At 36.9% G+C, this 25,018-nt stretch overlaps 1 protein-coding gene across 5 annotated transcripts in view; it reads right to left on the bottom strand.

Annotated features, from left to right (window-relative positions):
* The window catches only part of LOC124716954 (replication protein A 70 kDa DNA-binding subunit-like), a 174,410-nt gene that overhangs the window by 102,399 nt on the left and 46,993 nt on the right, over positions 1-25,018 (bottom strand). For all 5 annotated transcript variants that reach the window (XM_047243543.1, XM_047243546.1, XM_047243548.1 and 2 more), the window contains exons 5-7: positions 24,040-24,100; positions 17,552-17,714; positions 365-569 (exon numbers count right to left, since the gene is read on the bottom strand). In XM_047243543.1, the coding sequence (XP_047099499.1) occupies positions 365-569; positions 17,552-17,714; positions 24,040-24,100 (429 nt within the window). The remainder of the gene's footprint in view (positions 1-364; positions 570-17,551; positions 17,715-24,039; positions 24,101-25,018) is intronic.

Below are 25,018 nucleotides of genomic sequence, written 5' to 3'. Positions count from 1 at the left end.
ACAGTTTGGTAAGCCCCGTACCAATATTTGCTCGAGTTCGACAATTGTTGAAGAAGTTTAAAGTTCTGTAATTAATTTGCTGCTGTTGTGTGTCTAATTCTCCTTAACCAGTCATGCAATGAAGTTTTTAAACACTTCTTGAAATGAGATGTTTCTGAACAGTACACAAGCTTCAGAGCATCACCAGCCCAAAATATTTTATATCCATCTTATGCTTTTCATTCAGGGCTTTATACGTTTTAGGTTTTGTATCCTGGTTTTAATACAAACTTCAGTGCTTGACATGAGACGTTTTCTGACCATGAGCAAATATTGTGCACAAACTCTTTCATGAAAACAATGCCTTCAACATAAAACTACTTACCAATGACTGCTGAAAGAGCAGTGTCAGCAAGTTTGTTCAGAGATACAAAGTTGAAAGCAATGTGAGGGATGCTCGTGTCATCTTTCTTACATCGTCTAACTGTCGTCCAACATGTAAACGTCATTTGGTAATGATGATTGACGCTGGTAAATTTCTTGTTTGTTGGATTCAGCTTACCTCTACTGATGAAATACACTCTACCCTCCTGAAACAAGTAATAATATATTAATAAAGGTAATAACAATGTTGTGCTTTCAGAATAAAAGCAGTCTTGGTTGCAAAATTATTTAATATCAATAATGCATTGCACCTTTTTGGGGCATCATCATATTCTGCAAAGGCAGCTGCATAGGTAACCCATCCATCACAAAGCCACATGCAGCAATCCATTTTATGTGGCTTTATGATGAATGGGATGCATATCCAGCTTATTTTAGGCAATCTGGTGATCCCTCAAAAGGATTAAACGCAATTATTGATGTAAAATAATTTCGCAACCTACATTCATTTTATTTTAACAATGGATACTCCAGGCAGGAATATCAACAAAGTAGGAAAAGACAGATTATTACTTACCATACAGAAGGCACATTAAGCTGCAGACAAGTACACTGACAAGGCACGCACATAGAGCTCAGTAATAGTGAAGTCTGTCACCTACCTTCAAATGTCAAACCTACAAGGCAAAAACAAATATGTCTGCCTTTATTTAATTAACAATGACTTCACCTTGCAGGATATTATTAGCCCAATCATCTGCAAAGCTAACTTCTGATATTATGTTGCGTAAAATGAACATGCTTCACAGAGAACAAAGCACACAATAAAAACAAATTGCAACAGTTATGTTACTAACTGGATGACATCACTGTCTGTTGCAATGTTACCAGACCTACAAACAATTAACTGTTAATCACTGTTACTCTGATACAGGTTTACAATGAGCACAATTAGGACCTCACAACAATGTGTGTCACTGCAGAGATGAAATGAGTGAAATGTGTGAAAGAGAGTGTGGGAAGAAAACTTTGGGCTGACTTACCTCTGATTAACAAAAATGGGCACATGTTAGAGGTATATAATTTTACACTGTTATTACCATTGTATTACACATTTGTACATGTGATCTGTACAATAACAATAAATAATAACACTATCAAGTAATTACTGGATTTTCCCCAAAGAAGAAGAGAGAAATGACAACTTCAATAAATTAAATTACAACAACTGCACTTCCTTCTTGCAAGACAATGTATACTGCCACTGGTTGTACACACAGACAGGAGGGGGGTGGGGGCAAATTTTTCTCAGATAAAAACACACTTTTTCTCATACGAAAACACACTTTTACCTGGGTGAAAGTACAGTTCTTCTGAGTTAAGTGATAATATGTAAAACTTATTAATCCTTTGAATAGCAAAGGTTTTATATGCCAGCATTGAACTTCACAGCACTTTAGGAAACGAAACACAGCAAAAAACGATGTTCTGTAAAGACCTTTGATGCGCAGCAACATTTACGGTGCATATTTTCGTATTACAAAAGGACAAACACGAATTCCACCACAGCACTGAAGTCTAGACTGTGATGTGCCTTTGTAAACAATTATAGCTCATGCCAGCCAATGACAGCAGATATTCAGAGCATGGGACATGTGATGTTGTTAGTCAATAGCAACATCACTGTTAAGTAATGTGAACACACAAATAAGAAAATTTAATGGTTTAAATTAATATGCATACATATAGCTACAATAAAAGCTAAATTCTCGCATATAATTTTTTTTTTAATTTGCATAATTTGTAATCTACAAAAGATCTAAAATAAGCATTCACACTAATCTTAACTTGGTCTTTTTAAACACGGGTTGCCCTTTAAGATATATCAACAAAAATGTGCCAGTAAAATTTTAAGTAATGGCAAAATGGTTGGTCTTTTTGGCTTGAAATTGTTGCATGGTTGTCAAGCATTAAGTTTTGAGTTAGAATCTAACGCTCTGTGATTTAAGAAAGTCTCGCATGTAATATAAGTCATCTTGTGTAAAAGGAAATTTGCTTTGAAAGTAACACTTCTCAAACCAACATTCGCAGCACTTTCCCACAGTCTGTTAAAAATGTTAACAGTTGTGACATTATGCTCATCAAAATGAGACCCACAAGAAAGATGCATTGAGAGCAGTTTGTTGTTACAAAGTATTGCATAGTTTTTGACACATTTTGCTGTCAGTAGATGCTTGTGTGTGCACTGTGCTTTGTTTTCGTAAATTGTGCAGGTTATATTTCCCTGTTATTCTCATGTTTATGTTTTATTGGTGCAGTATTATTCTGCAGTAGCTGGCTAAAGTAAAATTCTTTGTTAGGGTATCGGTTCTTATCAGTCAAAATTACAATAATTTAACTGAAAACCAAAAACAATGAAAAAAACCCAGAATGCTAAAAAAAATTCCCACTTTTTCCCAATTTCTCCCCGATGAAAAGATTTCTGGGTTTTTCCCAGACTTCTCGGTTGCTCCAAGGGGCATACACACTGGGACACCAATATGGAGATGGAAAAAATACTTCAAAATAAAGTAAGACAGTGTGACAATACTGAACAGTAAGCATATACATGTTTCATTTATGATGATCCATATGAAAGCTGACAGTTCAGCATTTGGAATTATGTTAACAGTTGCCTGCAGATTCAATGACAAAAAAAGCTACATTCTCCTGACCTGGGGACAAAAATCTACTGTACCAGTTTAATATTCTGGTCACAAAAATCTACTGTACCAGTTAATATAGAAATGAAAATAATACTTATATCTGTGGCAGTTTGATGGAGCTGAAATGCCAGTCCAGTCAGGACCTTCCCAACTTTCCTTGACCGACGAAAGTGGTGAGAGCCAGGACTGAGACCAATGAAGTGACATCCATAACCCGATACAAGCTCAGTAACCACATTATAAGATGGGACCACAACCTAAAATTTGTAAGTTGAAGTGTGTCTTATTACGTTTTTCAAAAGACTCAAAAACAAGCAAAGATGGGCCTTGTTCCATTTGTGTATCTTCTTTAAATGGCCTACACATATAAATTAATATTCATGCCATCTCCATATGGCAAAGGTATCATAGGGTGATATGATTATATCTAAGATAACAGAAAAATGAAGGTTAATCTGTCAATTTTTTTATGCACCTAATTTGTCTTTTTTCACCGATCACAATGTCTGTTGGTCTTTTAGCTGGTGCAACAGAGACGTATGTGATTATGCTGTGTCAGTATTGATTTCCTTCTCCTGATGCAATACGCACTTGCATTTTTAACTGAAGCTCTTCAGAGGTGAAGACAACACAAAGATAGAATAGCCGCTGTGGCCAGGCCAGCGTTGTTGTGTATCACTGGGGAGAAAAGGTAATACACTAAGTCACGTGCCAAAACTAAACGAGATTAACATTTATCAAATTTTTTAGAAGTACCACAACCTCATAACACCATGCATCTACACCTGTGTGCATTTCTGTGCATACAGTTCCTGATGCAGCTGAACATGCATCAGCATAATTACTTCACATCTGGACAATCAACATTGTCTCATCCCCCCCCCCCCCCCCAAAAAAAAAAAAAAAAAAAAAAATTAATTAAAAAAATAAAAAAATAAATAAAAAACACTATATCTACTATACCCGGCGAACTACAGTACGATGTTGTCATCGAGAGTGTGTTGGCACGTTTGTAATAATTCAAAATAATTATATAATTTTGTAAATTTTATATTATACTAATTGTTGTCTTTCTCTGTTTCATGAATGGGATACTATGTTATCACAATGAGGATGGAAATTACAAACGCGCAAAAGATTGAGTGTAATCAATTAGACTATTAATTCTGGAAGCAATGAGAAAGCCAACGAAGAGGCAGGAAAATTCACAATCCATTGCGTACATGACTGCGCTTAGTTGCACCTCTGCCAATAGTGATCATAGCAAGTTTCCTAATCCAATTCCCAAACTGAAGCGTTCTCATAAAATATGTAGACATTTGAACAGAAAACCAATTTTACGGAGAGAAATGGGTGCATTTAATTGAGTTACGCCAACAAAGTATTTTGATACATGTTAGCGAGGCACCACAGACTATGTTTCGTAGTGGTATCCTATTACAAACAGACTACTTCACTTTGAAAAGTATTCACATATTTTGTAATTTTGTAAAAGTATCAAAAAATTAGTACACACAATAGGCACACTGTTGCCAATCCATTGCCGGATAGCCAGGCACAATATGTCGCTGAAATGGAAATGGCAAACATATGAAATCGAAACTAAAAATGTCGTGATGATGACTAATTACATTTTTCAATTCAACGTGGATGCAGATGATAGTAGCATTATCATTTAAACTGATACAATGATGACAGTAAATGAGACAGGGTCACAGTTTTCTTCAGCGAATATTTTTTGTCCTGGTGAAAATGTAATGCATGACAGCATAGACTTAAATGATTCTTTGCCTGCTACACTTACACCTAATGCAAACGTGACTGGACAGCGTGCATTGCACACACCGGGAACCCCTATCACAATGCAAATGTTACAACAGTTATTTAAACAAAGCTCCAATGATTTTTAATAATGAGTTTAAGGAGAGCAAAAACAAACCCTCAAACCAAGAATTGATGAAAAAATTAATGGTTTTTCAAAACAACAAAATTAAAAATTTAATCAGTTCTCAAAAACAACAGACGATACACTAAGGGAATTACTTGAACAGCAAAAGCAAACTATTGATGCTATCAAAACCGACATAACACAACAGTTCAATGACTTGACAAAATATATGCAAGCTGATTTTTCAAATGGCTTATCAGATAAACTTGTAAGAATGGGGAAAGACCTAAAAACACAACTTCTCAGTGATTTGTCACAAGATATAGATAATTTAAGCCAAAAAGTGTCATCAGTAAGCAAGACACAAGGACAGTTCATAGAAAAGGTGAAGGAGGTATCTGATGCTCAGAAAAAAATGCAACAAGATTAGTCACAATTGTGCCAGAATATAAATACACTTGCAGGTACCATTGATGGGTTGCAAACAACATTCAAAAGGTCTACCTGAACAGGTCCAAGACCTGTCATTGCAACTAAGTAGTACTAGTCTGAACACTCACTTCATGAGAAAGGAGCACGAAAGGATAGATAAAAACATTAAGGAAGTAAAGGATAGAGCTGAGACTGGTATCCTAGACTAAGACGGTGCACTGGCACGGAAGGTAGTTTGCAAACACAAGGGTTATGTAGATATGATCGAGGAAGCAATGAAGGTACAGAAGGCAGAAATAAGAACTGAAATAGATCAGAAGTTGAAAGCAGTGGAGGAAAAGTCACAGACTAACATTGTTAGTAACATTGAAAATGAAAGGGAACATTCAACCCCGAGCTATCAGGTGTCAACAGACAGGACAGGTACTCCAAACATTTATCCATACTTGAATCCCAACCTGTCAGGTGAAATAGATCGCAACTATCACATCCAGGAGATGCTGCCAACTTCTGTCTTTGTTGCACAGAGGTATTCGGAATACTATTCAATACATCAAAACAATGTCATGCCAGAAACGGACAGTGGTGCACGTCTTTCTATTCTGCTTGCGGATGAAGGCTTATTACAGCACAGGCAGTTTCATTTTTTTTTTTTTTCTTCTGAAGGTAAGTGAACAAACCTGGTTGTGTTCATAAGAGCCTTCTGCAATGAGAGGCAGAAGATACACTTCATGGTAGGTTATACACAATATGAAGTCTTGCCACTGACATGGCAGAAAAATGTCACACCTACAAACAGTTTGCAAGGACATTCCTTGACAGGTACTGGTCCATTGCGGTACAAGAAAGATTGAGGGCAAAGTGTTTAACCCAGTGTCATTCAGCAGTAAGCACGGAGGGCTTAAAAGATACTTCCAGAAGTATCTAAGTAAAACTTGTTAATGGACAAACTTGATATCATGCGTAGATGTCCCAAAAAATTTTAAAACCTGACCACTGCCTAACATATGTGAGTAATTTAATCACCCCTCCTGAGCATGATATAGACAATCTCCTCTCAATTCTCAATTCCATTGATCTTTTCTACGAAGAGACACCTGTGCAACCACAGAGTGACAGTGCACAAGCAGACCCCACAAGAGCTAACGAACAATACGATAGGAATGGCAATAACAACCAACATGGATGGCAGCCATATCCTCTTCACAGCAATATCAACAGGAACCAATTCAGTATTGAAAGGGACAAAAATTCAAGCGAGGATACAAAAATAACCAAGAACTGAGTTTCATCAGTCAGGATTTAAGGGCCAGAGGGGTTATAGTCAATAAGCGTACAATGTGCCGCCGACTGGGGGCAAAGACCCGAACGGCCACTGGCAAGGGCAGAGTGCAACTGGGTCATAAAATAATCTGGTGCTGCCACCTGGCTACAATCAGTACAATCAAAATTACATTCTGAATAGTGGCCAGGATCAATGAAATTTTGAATTGAGAGCCACACAAGATACTGACTGACAAAACCAGATGCATAATGTGCACATAGCTGAGGTTACCCCCAACAGAGAGATCAGTGCACAAAGCAATTCGGAAAACTCGAACCGGTCTCGATATGCCCCCATTTGATGGCTAGTAATAGGGGTGAGAGCATGAAACTAGTGAAAAGCTGTTTTCTTAGATAAGACAACTTTAGTGATACCAAAAATGACCTGTGTCAGGAAGATATTACCAACTGCTTAGGTGAAAATGAAGACACAGTATAGGTAGTAATCAGTGTACAAATACTTCCAGTAATTTTCCTGTTTGCAGCCAGATCCTATCAACATTCTGCCACAATATTTCGGCCCAGAGATGTCCAGCCATCCTCAGGAGAGTAAACGAATTAACTGAATAGACCCAATGCAGTCATTGTATTTATAGCGAATTCCACGCATGCGAATTGTAATGGAGGTTTACGGCGCATGCATTAGGAGCTGACATACACGAGGCAGTCAAGTTGTGTGTGCTGCCCTCAGTGGTAGTGAGAACAGTCTAATCGCCGAGTATCGACTGAGCATGTTGATTCTGCTGTGACCGCATAATTTTAATAACTGGATTAAAATTTTTATCACATGACAAGCTCTTGATATTTAATGGTTTTTAAGCTTTAATTACAGAAAAGTAATCAATATTTTGTGAGAATGTTGACTATAAATGCTATTTAAATGTTATGAACAATCAGAATAACAACAACCTGAACCATATATTTGACACAGAAAACAGCCTATTGAGAAAAACAGGAAATAGACCCCTAGATTGTGTGCACTAAGGTAAGTGAGCCAGTGCGTCTTAACAGAAGAATAAAAGGAAGCAGGAGCCTTTAATTACATTATACTCATGTTTTCGAACGATGTCCTGACATAATCAAAGGATACAAACACAAAATGGAGGTGTAGCCACACAAAACCTTCTGCTTTTCGTCTTACCCCACTCCATGGGTAAAGCAGGGAGCTGTGAGGAATAAGATCACTAGAATGCTAAGCTGGGAAATAACACACCATCCTTATCTCCATACTGTAGCCCCATTTTGGCCATTAACAGATCAGACAGTAGTGTCCGCAACGTGCCCAAAGCACGAGGAATAAATAAAATTATTATGTCTGTCAGGTCGTAGCCTGTCAACTTGGAATAACAACTTCTAAACTTCCATAACATTAAGTTCCTCGCCATAATAGATCTCCAAACCCCATACTGGCAAATTGTACTACATGAGGACAGCCGTAAGTACACTGCCTTCATATGTGGGGGCAGAAGCTGTGAGTTCTGTGTTCTTCCTTAAACATCAGTGCAGACGTATTTATTTCTGCTTTAGATTGAGTCTTAGGACCTGAATTGTTAAGCAGAGTCACTGTGAATGTTGATGATTTACTGATTGCTACCCCCATGTGGTCAGAAAACTTGAGGCTCTTGGCTCGAGCCTTCTATAGGTTTTCAGAATACAGAGTCACAACCAACCTAATGAAGACAAATTCCAGTAAGGAAAGGATTTTCCTTGTATACACAATATCACCTCAAGGTGTACTTCCAGACCTGCCCTGTACCTCAAAATAAGAAACAGTCAAAAGGATAACTTGGATTAGTATCTTTCTTCAGAAAATTTATACACCAGCTTTTAAATAAAGATGCTCTGTTGAATATTCAATGGAAGAACTACCCTCAGTTGTGGACTAAGCAATGACAAACTGATTTTGCCAACATTAAAGAAGCACTTTTGAATCCCAAGATCTATATTTCCGAACTGGGGCACTACTAGAAAATGGTGCTCCCCCCTCCCCCCCCCCCCCCCCGCCCCCCCCAGCCCCACCCCCACCACTCAAGTGTTTCAGGTATGATGTCAAAAAAATATCGAATTTTCAAAAATATGGACAACTTGTAGCACACATCTTTTTGAAGAGTCTGATGCATAAAACATATGTGCTCGAGGAAACGTAAGACATGTTATTTGATCTTAAGTGTGCCAAAATGCAGTGCCATGCCTCTTCACACAGCATTCTTCTATCGCACATCACTGTATTCCGCTCTGTGGAATTCAAATGTGTATATTTTGTAATGGATGCCATCAAACTATATTCAGGACAGTGGAAATTGAAATGTCCTGTGGTGCCTCCCCTGCCCCCAGTCGACTGTTTTTTTTTTTAAGAGAGAGAAAAGAAGAAGAAAAGAAACAAAACCCCAAGCCCCTCGCAATTAATGCTGGATGGGATTATCTGTAATCGAGAGAGCAAGAACTCTTTACAAATTTGCACTCTTTATTGTCTATTAGCTAATAACTTGCTGTTTTGTGTGATATAAAATTGAATATATGATGCATAAAATCAGTAAAGATATGAGACAAGCAAGACAGGACACATTTCTTCAATCCTTAGCTCCTAACATATTTTTCTCTCTAATCTTGCTACAGATTTACATGGTGTGCTTTCCTTTCTGCGTAAGAATCTATTACCTCATCAAAGTTGGTCAAACATTTTGCTACATGAAAAATTGAAATGTTGTTGTCTAATACTGAAAAATCTGTTAATACAAATAGTACCCAGGACTTGTGTGGTTTCTCAATCCGGTTATGTATATTTTGTCATTGTCTGCCACATAAAACAAAATAGGCCTTTCTAATGTTGCAGCAACTCTAACACACACCAAATAAACAAGACTGTTTTGGCACAAATGGTCATTTTTATAACGTGACAATATAATTCATCAAGTACCAATATCAAATGCCTATTAGGCCTACTACAAGCAAGAAGCTTTATGTTAGGAAACAATTTCACATTTCATTCATGTGCTCCAGTTTCCAAGCATGAGATCGAAAAGTACAAGTACGAAAGTTTTAAATAAATCTGGAATCGTCATATTCTTTCGTAATTTGTATGATGTCGCCGTTTCTTCTCCTTCCTTGTTCTAACAATCAATCTGGTCATAATCATCTTGTGGTGTTGCAGTTTTTCTTACGCCCATGCTTGCTATGAAAACAGGACGAGGAATTCCACCTTATGCGACAACTTTTCAGTTTCGTAAAACTTTGAACATAGCTGCTAAGGTTCAGTGATCGTGTCAGAATTATATTAGAACAAATAAGCCCTCGGTCACAAATATTAAGTCAAAATTTTTGACTTAATATTTGTGACCGAGGGCTTATTTGTTCTAATATACTTTTCAGTTTCATTTTATCCAGGCATGTTTCAGCACTTTTTGTGCAATCTTCAGTGACTTATTTTATTTTCTTACTTACACGAAGCTTTGGGTATTTATGTTGCTAGTTAGTCTGCTACACAATCTACAACTTCAATGGCTTTGATGATGTAGTGTTTTCTCATATGCTTTGGCAAGGTGAATACACTGATTTCTGTGACTTACGGTCGTTTGACAACACACTTTTACGAATCACTAATTCTGTAACTATTCCTGCCACTGTCAAAACTTATTCGCCAGTAAACTTCACTAACCGTCCCAGAATCACTGGTTTAGTTATTCTGCAATTATTCTCCAGTCAGGTGTTGTTACATCTTTGTATGTGTTTTCCGTGCTACTTCCAGAGTAGAACTTAAGCGGCTGCTAGCCAGGGACTGTACAACTGGCTCTAGTAGGTGCAGTGATCTTGCCAAAAATTTTCTGTCAAAATTTCTGGATACACCGAAAAGATAATACATAATCTTTTTTACCCACTATTCTTGTTAGTCATTTATTTCCATTCTGGTAGCCTGAATCTATGGATTTCACTAATAATTGTATCAACGCTGATTATTAGCAAACCAAATCAACCACATAAACAAACAGCGATTGGCAAATCATCCGTTTGGCTTTACTCCACTCAGCTCGAATAGCCCCATTCCCTTTTGTCTGCAGGAAAGTTTATTTCTAGATGCGACGAAAATTCTCTTGACAGACACAACAAGTACTCTACGCACGCATTCAAAAATCAATTTACGATTCATTCAGAAATCAACTTAGAATGTGTTCAAAAACCGACAGGGATGCGTTTCAAAATCATATGAATAATTGATAGATCAACATGCACTGGATGCTATGTGCTTTGTGAAACAAAGTTTTTTTTCCTCAAGAATATGAATTTGCCCCCTCCCCCCACCCGGGTCAGATATCTCAGTTTGTCCTCCCTACCTAGATCCAGGGCTGCTGCACATGAATGAATCTGGCAGCTTCGGTGTGCCAGTAAAATTTTTCCCGGTAGCATCTAGCAGCTTGCTGTGACTGCTTACACAGCCAACAGCCAACAGCCACATTTCTGTAGCCAGAAGTGGGAGAAGGTACTACTAATACATGACTCAACTGTGCAAGTGCATGAGCCCGCTCGTAATGGCTAAAACAAATCTAATGTAAACAGTTGTGACTTTATGCTGATTGGAGGCAATGTATTGTTATAAAGCATTGCATAGTCCTCCTAAGGCCTTTGACACAATTTGTTATTGGTAGACACTTGTATGAGCATTGTGTTTTGTTGCTGTATATGGCGCATTTCCTTTGAAGTCTCCCCCACCCCCCTCCCCCTCTCATTGATGTTTTATTGTTGCAGAATTATTCTGCAGTAGTGGGCTACAGTAATATCCTTTGCTAGAGTATCGGTTCTTACCAGTCAAAATTACAAAAATTTAACTGAAAACTAACATAATGAAACATTCCTGGAATTCTAAAAAATTCCTGGGTTTTTCCCAGATGAAAAAATTTCCAGGTTTTTCCCAGATCTCCCAGTTGTCCCAGGTCGTATACAACCGGGAGAACAATTCAGAACTCGGGATTCTGTTGATGAAAGATAAAACACAACAGCCATACTATGTTAGGATGTGTAAAAGCATGGGGCAACTACAACAGAAAGATCCCAGATGGCAGAAGGTAATGCTAAAACTGCTGCAGAACAATGATGACAGGTTGAAAATTTTTTTTACATTTTACCACGGTGTACCGTTTTGCAGACACCACACAAGGCACAGCAGGTGGTGTGTTTGTTTACCAAAAGATCACATTAATGACTTTATATTATATACTCACAATGTTTGGGCACACTATGGCATCCCCAAATGCTTTAGTCAGATAGGCACTTACTGTTACTATCCAAATTTAAGACAAAAAGTTCTGCACTTAGTACGGAAATGTGTCGCGTGTCAGAAAGTTAAGTATGCAAATAAGTCGAAATTAATTGATCTAAACCTGGTATTGCCTAAAAGGCCTTACATGATAGTTTCCTTGGACGTGGCTGGACCATATCCGCAAGGGAAAGGAGGTGTATAATATGTTGTCGTGCTATGACGTTTGCTCTAAGTATGTAAAATTATATGCCATGCGGTCATCGGAAGAACTACAACAGATCATCTACCCAGAGAAGGAAAACCAGAAAACTGCAGACAGACAACACGTCATACTTCAAAGGCAACTGCTGGAAAGTGTTCACGAACACTCACAACATTAAACATATAATTTTAGAAGAAATTTAAGGAATTTAACAGATTTATCCAGACTTGCACATCTCAAAAACATACAAGGTGGATCGAATATGTCACTCCAATCCAATAAGTTGTTAACAATCTTCCACATAGCTCAACTGGCTTTATTCCTATGGAACTGTTATTTGACAGAAGACAAGGAGACAATTGGGAAAAGCCTCTATCAAAGGTCTCTATGAAGCAAATATAACATGAGGAGAAAATACGTCAGGCACTGGTTAGCATTGAGGAAAAGGCAGAGTACAGAAAACACCTGTACGATAAGAAATTAGGACGCACTGTAGAATACTGTGTGGGACAACAGGTACTCCTTAAAATCCATCCAAAACTGATAAAGTATGGCAAGTTGAATCGCAAGTGGCAACTGCTGTACACAGGGCCATTTGTTATATCAAAAATCCCTCACCCGGGAGCCTTAAACAATGGTAAGGAAAATGAGCCCTACCCACACACAAAGATTTACATGAATTTGTGCACTAAACAGAATTTGACATTGATCAAGCACGGCTTGGAGGATTGTATATGAGTATACCTAAGAGGTGACAGACTGTCCACTTGAATATACTTGTTGCAACTGATTTTTAGTAGTAAGGAAAGATTTCATTTATGCCTGTTTCATTTGTGTGGCCTTATTAGGATGTAAGTTTTAGTTACGTAAAGTTTTTATTGTATGTTTACGGACCAAAGAAGCTCCAAAAACATTACCCTCGCCAAGTGCGAGAAATTATTTAATTTGACACTGTACTGTTTAAACACACAGTATGCGTGCGATTGAGACGTAGCACATTTAGAAGCGAGGTGAAGTGGCAAGAGAACTCTGCACACACAGCAGCATCCTTCACAGTTAACAACCTCCGTGCACGTGCACAGAACAGTGCAAGCCGACGGATCGCCACCAGATGACAATCGTAGCTTAACAAAGAAACATTAAGTAATCTACTTTTAGAGAAACCTTATGAGTTGACTCGTAAGGAAATAAAATGTCTACACTACAGAACTAATCTAAGACTACGAAATTAGGAAGAACTAAGCTAAGGAATATATACACAGAGGACGAAGTAAACGCAATCTATCTGCAGAGAACTACCTACACACTATGATACTATGTACAAGTTATTTACATTTATACAAGTGCCTATTTACATGCTACACGAAAGGAGACATCTAAATGAGAAGTGAAGGAATATAAATTAAATCATGAGCACACTATGAAAGATAGGATCGTACTCCACTTACAACAACACTTCTCTTCCCAGGTGTAAAAAAGCAAGTCAAAACAGCAACCACAGTATGAGCACGTGCTCACGTTGAACTGTGTACTGATAGAAATTGAAAATATGAATATTGGTAGTGTGATGCGTTAGTAGCCAGCGAACAACTATGTGCTTATTTTTAAGTTAGTATTTAAGCGACCTTCCAGTGAACGATGCAGAGTCACCGCCTGGGCAAAATAGGGAACACAACAGTTGGGTGTTTGGTACCAACACATAAGGGCTGCACCAAAAATAAATAATTATGTATATAGAAATATGTGTGAGTGTGATAGTGTGAATGTGTGTATGAAAAACCTACAGTACACCAGATGTATAAAAAGACTGAACTTAGGTCTTGTGCTACCAAATGAAAAGGGGTCAGACCAAGCATTCCAAGTCCATGTGACTGAAAGAGGATGCAAAGCAAAAGTTATTACAGTACATTTGCACACAAACACGAGTCTCAACTTTCTTTTACATTTGTTCATAGGCACAATTCTTGTAGAAACATATTCATGCACATCAGAATACATAAGAGTGATATCCAGTAGCAAACGAAGTATGATCACCGACACCAAAGTAAACTGTTTACTGTTGATGATGACACTTGTATAACACAATATTGTACTGCCAGAATGTACCAATAGAGAGCAAACACGAAGTAAGTATATTAACACGAGTAGATAGTCATGAAAAGATATACTCAATAGTTTTGTCGTGATGAACGAAGTATTGCAGTAATAAGAGTAAAAATGAATGCTTCTTCTTGTCAATAAGATTTACTGTAGACAAGTTGACACATCTTAGTAAACTAGCCAGAGGCGAAGATTTCACGTTATGAAATTTTCCTTCCTCTGCACCTGTAACGACGGATACTCGCATCAGGTGTGGTGTACGAACACAAAACTTCTGCAGATCAAGTGATAATAATACTTGCAAATGTTTTGTCAATACAGGTAAACGAGATTGATAAAATGACACTCTGTGTAATGTTAAAGTTAGATGAGACTATGAAAACAGATTGCTCACAAATGAACATTCCAAAGGGTAATGCCCGAGAGCAAAATGTGATAAAAATGATAATGTAAAAACTGAAAGATGTTATGTGGCATAAAATCACCAGATATGTACGTAATATTAACTGTATTGTATGTATAATTTCTGTACAGCATTTATGTAAATTTTTGTACAATATTTATGCAATATGAAAATGTACATGTACGGAGTAAGAAATAAGCAAACCCAGCGTGTCAATATATTTTAAACTGTAAGTACTTAGATTATCGTAACAATGATGAAATGTAAGGACTACGTAAAGCTGAATATGTTTTCCAGGGCTCCATATGTAAACTAATAACTGTAGATGTGCTATGAAAATTTTGTGAAGGTTCGAAACCTGTAATTCCACGTGTTGCGATGAAAAACGTGTGGTGAGAGCCAGGACTGAGACCACTAAGTGACATCTACAATCTGACACGAGCAAAGTACCCACATTATAAGATGGGACCACAACCTCAGATTTGTTAGTTCGAGTGTATCTTCTTACATTTTTCAAAGGACTCTAAAAGAAGCAAAGATGAGCCAGAGAGCAATCTTGTTCCGTCTGCATATGTTCTTTAAATGGCCTACACATATAAACAAATATTGACACTGTATCAGTACGATAAAGATATCGTGAGGAGGTACGATTATATTTAAGCTAACAGAAGAAAGAAGGTTAATCTGTCAACTTTTTTAAATATCTTATTTCTATTTTTTCATCGATTTCGGTGTCTGTCAGTCTTTCGAGCTGGTACAATAAAGACATATGTGATTCCGGTGTATCAGTATCGTGTCAAGTGAAAGTTGTAATATGCAGAAGTCACAAGCTTTCATTTACTGCTGCACTACATCCTAATTTCCCTCTCCTTATGTGACAAGCACTTGCATTTTGAGTGGAGCTTTTTGGAAGTGAAGTGAACACGAAGCAAGAATGGCCACCGCAGGCACACTGGCACTGTTGCACATCACTGGGAAGAAAAGCTGAATTACCAAGCCACACATTAAAACTAAGAGAGATTAAATTTTATCTAATGTTTTAGAACCACCACAACTTCTTAACACCTATGCATCTATACCTGTGGTTGTTTCTGCACACAATTCCTGATACGGCTAGACGCGCATCGGCGTAATTACTTTAGATCTGGAAAATCCACCTTACCTCTCTCCACAACCACTAAACATTACTACAAAAGCCTACCCACTGAAAGGAAAAGGATGTTAATATTGGTTGAAACATTGTAACATTGTGAATCCAAAAAGATTTGCATTCACTTTCAAGTCCAGCTCTGGTTCAATGTGACATTTTACTCATCACACACACCATTTTGAAGTCCAGCAAGTGGGTGTGTGAGCATTTGTAGCATTCATATAAAGGTCTTCCCTGTGTTCACAAAGTAGAGGGAGAGGATGCATGGGATAAAGAATTTTAGACTTCTTAGAAAATTGTGAAGCTAAGATTTTGGGAATGAACTAATTTACATTACCTCTTCAAAATTTTCAGAGGAAGCAACTCATGAATGTGGCTTTGCTTCCAAACACAAGTCAAAAGTACACAGCCATGTTTTACAACAAAATTTGTTAACCTGGCTTCGATATAAATAAAACACATTGTTAAGTCATATTTTCGTTTCCCTAACTAATATTGATGTTTATAACACATTGGCATTTCCATTTCTTCACTATGTCAATCAGTCTTAAATGTGAATCTTGACTAGTTATTCAATCTTTTCTCAACACTCTTCACACATCCAGAACTTAAATTTAATTTAATAAACTTCAAAATATGACAACTGTCTACAATTTCATTTGACTCCCCCTTCGATCAGCAAATGTTCTTCAAACTTGCATGAAATATATGTGAAAATTCACATTTTATCTCATACAGGTAACACTTTCAATGGCTACAGTTTTAATTACTATTTAAACACTACATTCAAATTACTGTACTACTCCTGACCTTCGTAGTTTTCTTTTCTGCTTTCTTGTTGAACATTAAATTAGAAACAACTTCTCTAAAACTACCAGGTATAAGAGACACCTGAATGTCTAATTATGCTGAAGATGAGATCAGTGTATGTCAATACTTAGCAAGAAGTCAGAGACACGACCTAAAATCACAGAAGCTTCACATTAAGCTTATCCTTTAAGGAAATTTTTGGAGATCAGGAGTGTCTAAACTAGATTTCAATCCTTTTGAGGTCAAGTGGCTCACCGAAATATTCACTTTTTCGACATTTTTTCAAAAAAAAAAAAAAAAAAAAAAAAAAAAAAAAAAAAAAAAAAAAAAAAAAAAAAAAATTAGAACTACTTAACCATAACTAACCTAAGGACATCACACACATCCATGCCCGAGGCAGGATTCGAACCTGCGACTGTAGCAGTCGTGCAGTTCCAGGCTGTAGCGCCTAGAACCGCTCAGCCACCCCGGCCGGCTTTATTCCACATTCTCCGTCGTATAAAACTGCTTGTAACATATGCAGCAGTAAGGGTGGTATTTTTGTCAGTAAGTAACTCGCACCTTCTATTTTAATCGCCTATTGGTCACAGAATTCAGTACTCACTATAAACATTGAGTGTCAACATAAATCACCAGCTGTGCAGCACATGCTGAATGTTGACAGATTTCAGCTGATGGTGTGTATAGTAAATACTGAGCCAACAGGCAATGTAAATGGAAGCTTTCAGCTGGATTTACAACCTATACCACATACTGTTGCAAGCCAGCATCTACTAGGCAGAATCGTTTAAATTCCGTGTGCCCCATCTAAAAATGATTCTGGAAAGGCTCAAAAACTAGGTTATGAAAATAAACAAATGTTTCATACATCACTCACCATAGTTATCTGTATATACATTCAACATAAGTTTCAGTTCCACTTACCTCTATGAGATCATAAAATTCATTACACTGTTCACCAAATGCTGTTGCATGTATGTGCCCAGAGCTATCAACCAATTCCATAGAAAATCGTTTCCCTTCTCCTTTATTATTGAAATATCGTTTTATTGCTGTCTTATTTACAACACGAGCTTTTATTTCCCATCTGGAAGCAGATAGTACAATAGCTACAAATGAATGAAGACATGTACCTGTTTTCATGTATAATATGAGTCAATAATTATGAAAAAGATAGATTCCTACTTAAAAGAAAGAAAGGAAAACACACACACACACACACACACACACACACAAAGTGGATACACTTCAGGCACACATGACCACTATCTCCAGCCGTTTTACCTAGACTGCAGCTGTTGCGTTGAACAAAAGCAGCAATCTGGAGTGGGACAGGGAAGTGGGAGAAATAGAACAGTATGCGTGGAAAGCGAGCACAATGAGTGTGATGGGACACAAACTTGGAGGGCGTTACAGGATAGAGGGGAGAAACTGTTGGGTGGAAGGTGTGGGGACAATAGGATATCACAGGTTAAGGCCGGTAATTTCGTAATTGTTATTTGTCTCGTAACGTACATAATCTAAACCATTTGATTCAAGTACAGGAGACACATCAAATTGTGGTAAAATTTCACCATAAACACAGAACAGCTGATATTAATAGACAGCTTAATAATAATAATAATAATAATAATAATAATACATTTTCATTATACACACATATACAATAAAATGTAACACATAATTAGCCCTTGCTCAAATGATCATTTCCAACCTCTATGAATTCTTCTATTGAACAGTAGTATTTCTCCCACAGAATCTGCAGTAGCAATGTTTTTAAAATTTCTGGCTTTATATTAAATGCCTATTAACTTGTTTATTGTCATCCCCATATACTGTGGAGTCTGTGCATATAATTTCAACTGGTGTGTGGGTAGCATGAAATAATTTTTATTTCTTGTGTTATATGTTTGGTTAAAATGATTCTCCTCAAATAATTTTTGTATGCTGTGTAGGAAGATTATAATTTCATAAATGTATATGGAAGGAACACTTAGGATTTGCAATTTCCAAAATAATGGGCAACAAGAGTGTTTTTGCTGTGCAGTACACATGTATTGGACAATTTTCTTTTGCGGTTTCAGTATTCGAGATTCACTAGTCGAACTTCCCCAGGAAATTATGCCATATCTAATGACAGATTCAAAATAACTATGATAAGCAATTTTTCGTCTACTCAAGTCAGTGGAATTTTCCAGTATTTGCATTGCAAAGGCAAAACTGCTTAGTTTACTTGATAGGAAGTCAATACGTATGTTCCAGCTCAAGTTCTTGAATACATTTGGTCCCAGGAATTTGAGGGTGTCAACTTCTTTCATAGGTTGATTGTTATGATGGATTTTAAATTTCACACCTTTCGAATTTTTAGTTTTGAAATGAACCATATGGGTTTTTGCAATGTTCAGTTTCAACCCTTTTAATTGGAACTGGTTTTCTAAGGTATCCACTGTGCCTATGATGGAGCTCGGAATTTTTTCTGCATTGTCATTTTCAATTAAAACAGAAGTATTGTCTGCAAACAGAACTGATGGGGAATTCATATTTATGGTAAGTCATTTACGTAGAATTGGAAGAGGATTGGCCCCAAAATGGAGACTTGAGGTACACCTTGTGATACTGTACTCCATTTAGAGTAAAAGTTCACTGCATCTGATGTGATAGTTACCCTTTCTTTGTTAAATATGAGGTTCACCAATTTAGAGCATTGTCCTTAATCCTGTCTTTGTCTAATTTGTATGTAAGGAAGTCATGGTTCAGGTAGTCAAATACTTTTGTGAGATCACAGAAGATATCTGCAACTTTACTCCTCTGATCCAATGATTTGTCTATCTTTTCAATAGTTCAATAGTTATTCACTGCATCCTAAGTGTTCTTAGCTGGTTGAAATCCAAATTGGTTACTTATAATAATATTATTTTTTACAATAAAATTTTTGATTTGGTTTTCAGATACTTTCTCCAACATTTTTGACAGGACTGGAAGAATAGAAATAGGCTGATAGCTTCCCATGTCTTCCCTCACCCCTTTCTTAAATAGAGGTCTGACTTTGGCGTCCCTTTTCAAAAGACTGGTTCAATATTTTAGTTAGGGGAGGTGCTATTATGCCACACACTGTTTTAATCACTTTAGTGGGTATCTCATCCCACCCAGCAGAGTTTTTATTTTTTAATGATAATATAATCCTTTATTGGAACTTTTTTTCAACCCATAAGATATACATACGGCTTCTTGGTGGATTCCAAAGGGATTCACTTTACTCGGATACATTAACATCTGACTTTTCCACATTTATGAAGAATTCATTTAACCACTCTGATATTTGAGCTGGATTTACAATAAAGCTATCATCTACTTTAATCCTAGATATTTCATTGCTACTAACTCTAACACCTAACTCTGATTTGACAACAGACCACACTGCTTTCGTTTTACTTTTATGTTGTGCAATAAGCTTCTTATTTGCCATTAGTTTGGTTGCCTTCACAACTTTTTAAAATGTAGATTTATAATGCAAACATACTCTGTAAAACGTCTGTTTTTGTTATATTTTAGTTAATTGTGGAGTCTCCTCTTCCTGGCACTAGAAATGTTTATACCCTGGGTTATCCACTTAAGTTTATTAGCCTTGATGTGCCTTGTTGTTGCATGTAGTTCTAAGTCAAAAATTTTCATTAAATATTTCAAGAAAGCTACATAAAAAATTGTTAAAGTTACTATTACTCAAAATACGTGTTGGAAGGTCATTCAACCTCTCGTAACTTATTTCTAAATGTTGTTGAATTTTTTTCATTGACATTCCTTTTCATAATATGGCTTTTGTTACATGAAATTTCTTTCTTATCTTTTGGTAGTTCAATGAATAATGCAAAGTGGTCAAAGATTCTTAAATCCATGCAAAATTTATAAACATCCTCAAATACATAATTTGTTAGAATATTATCAATACAGTAGTTGATCATGCATTTTCTCTAATGGGTTGCATTAAGTTTATTTTGAAACCAAAGTTTCTTATTAAGTCAGTTAATTTGGACATGTCATTGGTTTCAACTATCCTTTTCCTTTTTTATTTACAGACTTTTTTCAAGCAGGCAATGAAATTTCACCAGAAAAGCTTCAATTGTAGCTTTCTCAGGTACTCTATAAATAGAAACTACATCGACATTTAGGTCAGTCAACTCGATACAGCAGCTTTCAAATACACACTCTTCATTCAAATGATTAAAATCATATTTTATTTCATATCTTATATCAGAATGAGTAAGTATGCAAGAGCCTCCATGTGATTTTTCTCGTCTACAAAAGCTGCTGGCTAATTCAAAATTTTCACTTTTATTAAAAATTTTAATGTTATCAGACATAAGCCAATGTTCACTGAGGCAAATAACTTTGATATTTCTACATTCAGATAGAATAATTTGTAATTCATCCACTTTATGGCTTTTGTTTGAAAAGTCTGCAGTTAGACCATTTATATTCAAGTGCATTATGTAGGGACATTCTTTTCCATTTACGGTCTCACACACACTCTTTCTTTGGTAGCATTTTGATCTTGCCATTTTTGTTACCAAACTCTGTTTCTCATCCCCATCATTTCTTTCTTTTAAGTTTGCCTATTCTGCAGAATTTTATATGTATCAGACTAAAAATTTTTGATCCTATTTAAATGCAGCCACATTTCATATTGGTATGACTACCAACCAGCTGTCCAAGAGGATGAACAGCCACCGCCAAACTGTGGCCGAGAGCAAAGTAGGCCACACTGTGGCACTGCATACAGCTGAAGGTAACATACTTGATTTCAATAGCTGCTTCACAACCTGGTCCATCGAGATCCTTCTCTTCACCATCAGCTTTCCTGAGCTGTGCAAATGGGAGTTATTCTTGCAACACGTACTCCACTCCTCATTAATGTGGACATCTATCTACAGCAACCTGCTCTCCCTACACCCTACACCCAACAGTTTTCCATCCCCTCTATTCTATCACCTCCTCCCTATTCCCGTCCCCTCACTCTTTGCATGTGGCACTCTGCTAATGCAACCACCTGTCTTTCCACTTCCCTGCTTCTCTCCCTTTTTGGTCCCAGTTATGCTCTCCCCCACAGCCTCCTATCGCTGCACCTGTTGGCAGTCTTGTCTAGCCTCCATCTAGTCACTGCATGCTCCACTAGGCAGCACACACACTTCTCTCCCCCCGCTCATACCCCCTTGAGATTGCTGCTTCCATTCTATGTGACAGCTGCAATAGAGTCTGAGCTGCTGGAAATGTAGTCACATGTGCGTGAGGTGCGCTTGCTTGCATGAATGAATATGTCTGTGTTTCCTTTTCTGAAAAAGGCTTTGGCCGAAAGCTAAATGTCTAGCAGTCTTTTTGTTGTGCCTATCTGAAACACAACATGTCATCTTTAGGGTGAGTAGCAATCTGTCTTTTTCCTTATATTGTTGATATTCCTGCCTGGAGTTGCCATTGTTTAGTTCTAACATAAGTATATTCACACAGAACAACCGAAATGTAGCACAATAATTGAAACATGGCTCAACGGTGGCACTAAAGCAGCTGCTACTTGTCAGCCCTGCGAATTTCATAACTGGCAACAACTGATGAAGTGCACTGTTAGCCTGAAGTGTCCGATTTCTTCTGCTCAGTACAATGGAGCTGAGAGGGTAACATATTGTTATTCAATCTGCACAATGCAGCAGACTAATTTCCAATTAACGGTTGTTCATGAGCCACAGACCACAAATTGCGTAGCACAAAGAAAATTTTAAGTCACAGTAGTGAATCCTCATAGGTGGTTTCATAAGAAGAAAAAATCAGAGATCACCAGTTCAACATACCATACTTTCTAGGGGCCAAATCTGGGAAGGTTATATGAATTAGAACAACAGGTTGTACAGTATGTGAGAGATAGAACACAATTAAGGCTTTCCAGTTATTGAGAAATTATGTGAATGAGGGCACTGGAGATTAAGAGGACTTCTCATACTGTAAGCGTTGCGGAATTCACAGCAAGTACAAGCTTGTGCTTGACTGTGATGAAGAGGGTGGGGCTTATGTTACAACGGAGAGTACCACAGGGTGTGTGACATACTGCTGCATTAAACGCAAAACTGCTTGTGCAACGTCATATACATTATCTAAGAGAACAATGTGGAATTTTACAATAGACAGTGTTAACGTTTTAGGCAGATCTTAAGGTACTTTATATCTATAAAAAATTGTAAATTTGATTAGTCACAATATGTTAAAAAAGTTTATAGAGAAGCCTGTTGCCCTTTACATTAGAAAAGGAAATAAGTTTTACTTTGTCTGCTATAAGGACAATTTTAGTTTATTAATCAGAATACAGTTAAGCAATGAAGGATCGCCTTCCTGGTACACTAGTCACCACAAATAAATAGATCGTATACCAATTTCATTTGAAGGAACACAAAAAGAAATAGACATTTCACTCACAATGTAATAACTTATATAAAAAATATTACAGCAACAATCAAGCACAAAGAAGATAAAATAAACTTTCTAGATATCGAAAGCACAATAAATGGACCAATGTACACATCTACCATCTTCTAGAAAAATACAACAGAAACTGCATAATTTACAAAAGCTCATGTCATCCAAAAACACATAAAGAATAACACATTTCAGACCCACACAGAGAGACTAATAAAATATCTGCTAACTAAAGAAAAGATAATAATTGGACTAAAAACACCAGAAAAACAGCAAACCCTGATGATTACAATCTCATCTTAGTCCACAAAATTTATACTAAAACCTGCACCCCAAGGCAAGGAAACTAGAGCTGTGTTATCCTAGCAAAATTACACAACAAAAGAACTTAACTTAGCTCATTGTCACCCTGAATTGGGAGAAATTTAAAGATAAAATCAGACTAGTACTTCAAAAAACATCCTGAGAATAAACTGCAGAAACCACATGATATGATCACGGATGTGTGATCAAGTTAAAATGTGACAGCTGCAAGAAAATATACATAGGACAGAGACGAAAAAAATTTTGAAACATGATCCCGAGAAAATCTGAAGCTCACTGGCATGAACTTATCTTCACTTGGCTCATGCCTGAAAGGAAGAGGAACACACAGTCAGTGACATGACAATATCTGCCAATGCTACACAACACCAAAATAAGCAGTCTACTATGTTTTAGAGGACAGATGACGTTTCACATATGTGACTAAACATCCTGACCTCATTTTGAATGAAGTAACTCACCTAAACAACAAAAAATTCATCAAAAATTTCACTGATACTCTTGTAAGCTTTTAGTGTTGAAATACATTCCTCTGTTCTATATAATCTGAGTAATCATCGCTGAGCAAAAATAAAAATAAATGAAATTTTCCATGTCTACGCTTAGTGTACAGCAAACATTTTTGTACTCACTCTTTCTGGCCTGGGCTGAGATCAGCAATTGGCAGAATGGAACCAGAGGTGGATCCCGTAGCTGGAAATATGGACGCCGTTTTGAGAAAGAAACAATATTTGTCATTGAAGAGTACAGTTCATGATGTAATATTGTAATTTAACATGGGTTTTGTCCCAATGACACTGAAATTTAATGCACAGATATAGAAGATTATTTTTCCTTTCAGTTTTCTGGCCATTGGTTTTAAACTTTTCCCCAGTACCAATTGCAATTCAGAGCTTGAACAGGTAACTGTGGGAACAGTTACATCATTTACTAGTCAGAACGAAATTGTGTCAGCCCATGCCAGGAACTATTAGCTAATCTTAAACATTCCACAGAAAGGAACTGGTCAAAACATTCCCCCACACCAATTAAATTCTAATTAAATTTTAATGAAAAATCAACAGTTCAATACAACAAAATTTCAATTTCTCCAACCAAAAAAGTTCTAAAACATGAGACATCTGATTAAAACATAGAGTGCTTTAGTTACAGTGTATTTAATAATGGTTTAAATCTCGTACATTGTTGTATTTCATTTTTATTGATGATAAACTGGATGAGACGCAAATTATTAAGTTTAACATCTTGTATTCTCTCCATAATAGTCCTGACAATTTTCTCTTTACTTTAGTCTGTGGTAGTACTGGTCACAAGTAAAATTACCAGTGACTCTAATTCCCAATTAACGCCACATTCTCCGAGTAACAACACAGTTAAATCAGCTGACTGTGACAATGAAGTAGTGCAATATAATCTGAAAATATTCTGACCTTAGTATCATCACCATACATCGAGTATCGAGTGCAATTTAGTGACCTCAAAGCCAATGTTCTGAATCTTGAGATAAAATCCAGTGGTGCTGTCACGGAGGGATGGAGTATACAATAAATGACCACTATTGTCCAAACAACAATGATGAGTTCTATGAAAACTTGCTCGTGAATGAGGAAT

Source organism: Schistocerca piceifrons, chromosome 9 (assembly GCF_021461385.2).
Source record: "Schistocerca piceifrons isolate TAMUIC-IGC-003096 chromosome 9, iqSchPice1.1, whole genome shotgun sequence".
Taxonomy (NCBI): domain Eukaryota; kingdom Metazoa; phylum Arthropoda; class Insecta; order Orthoptera; family Acrididae; genus Schistocerca; species Schistocerca piceifrons.
This window is presented reverse-complemented; position numbering and strand designations above follow the sequence as displayed.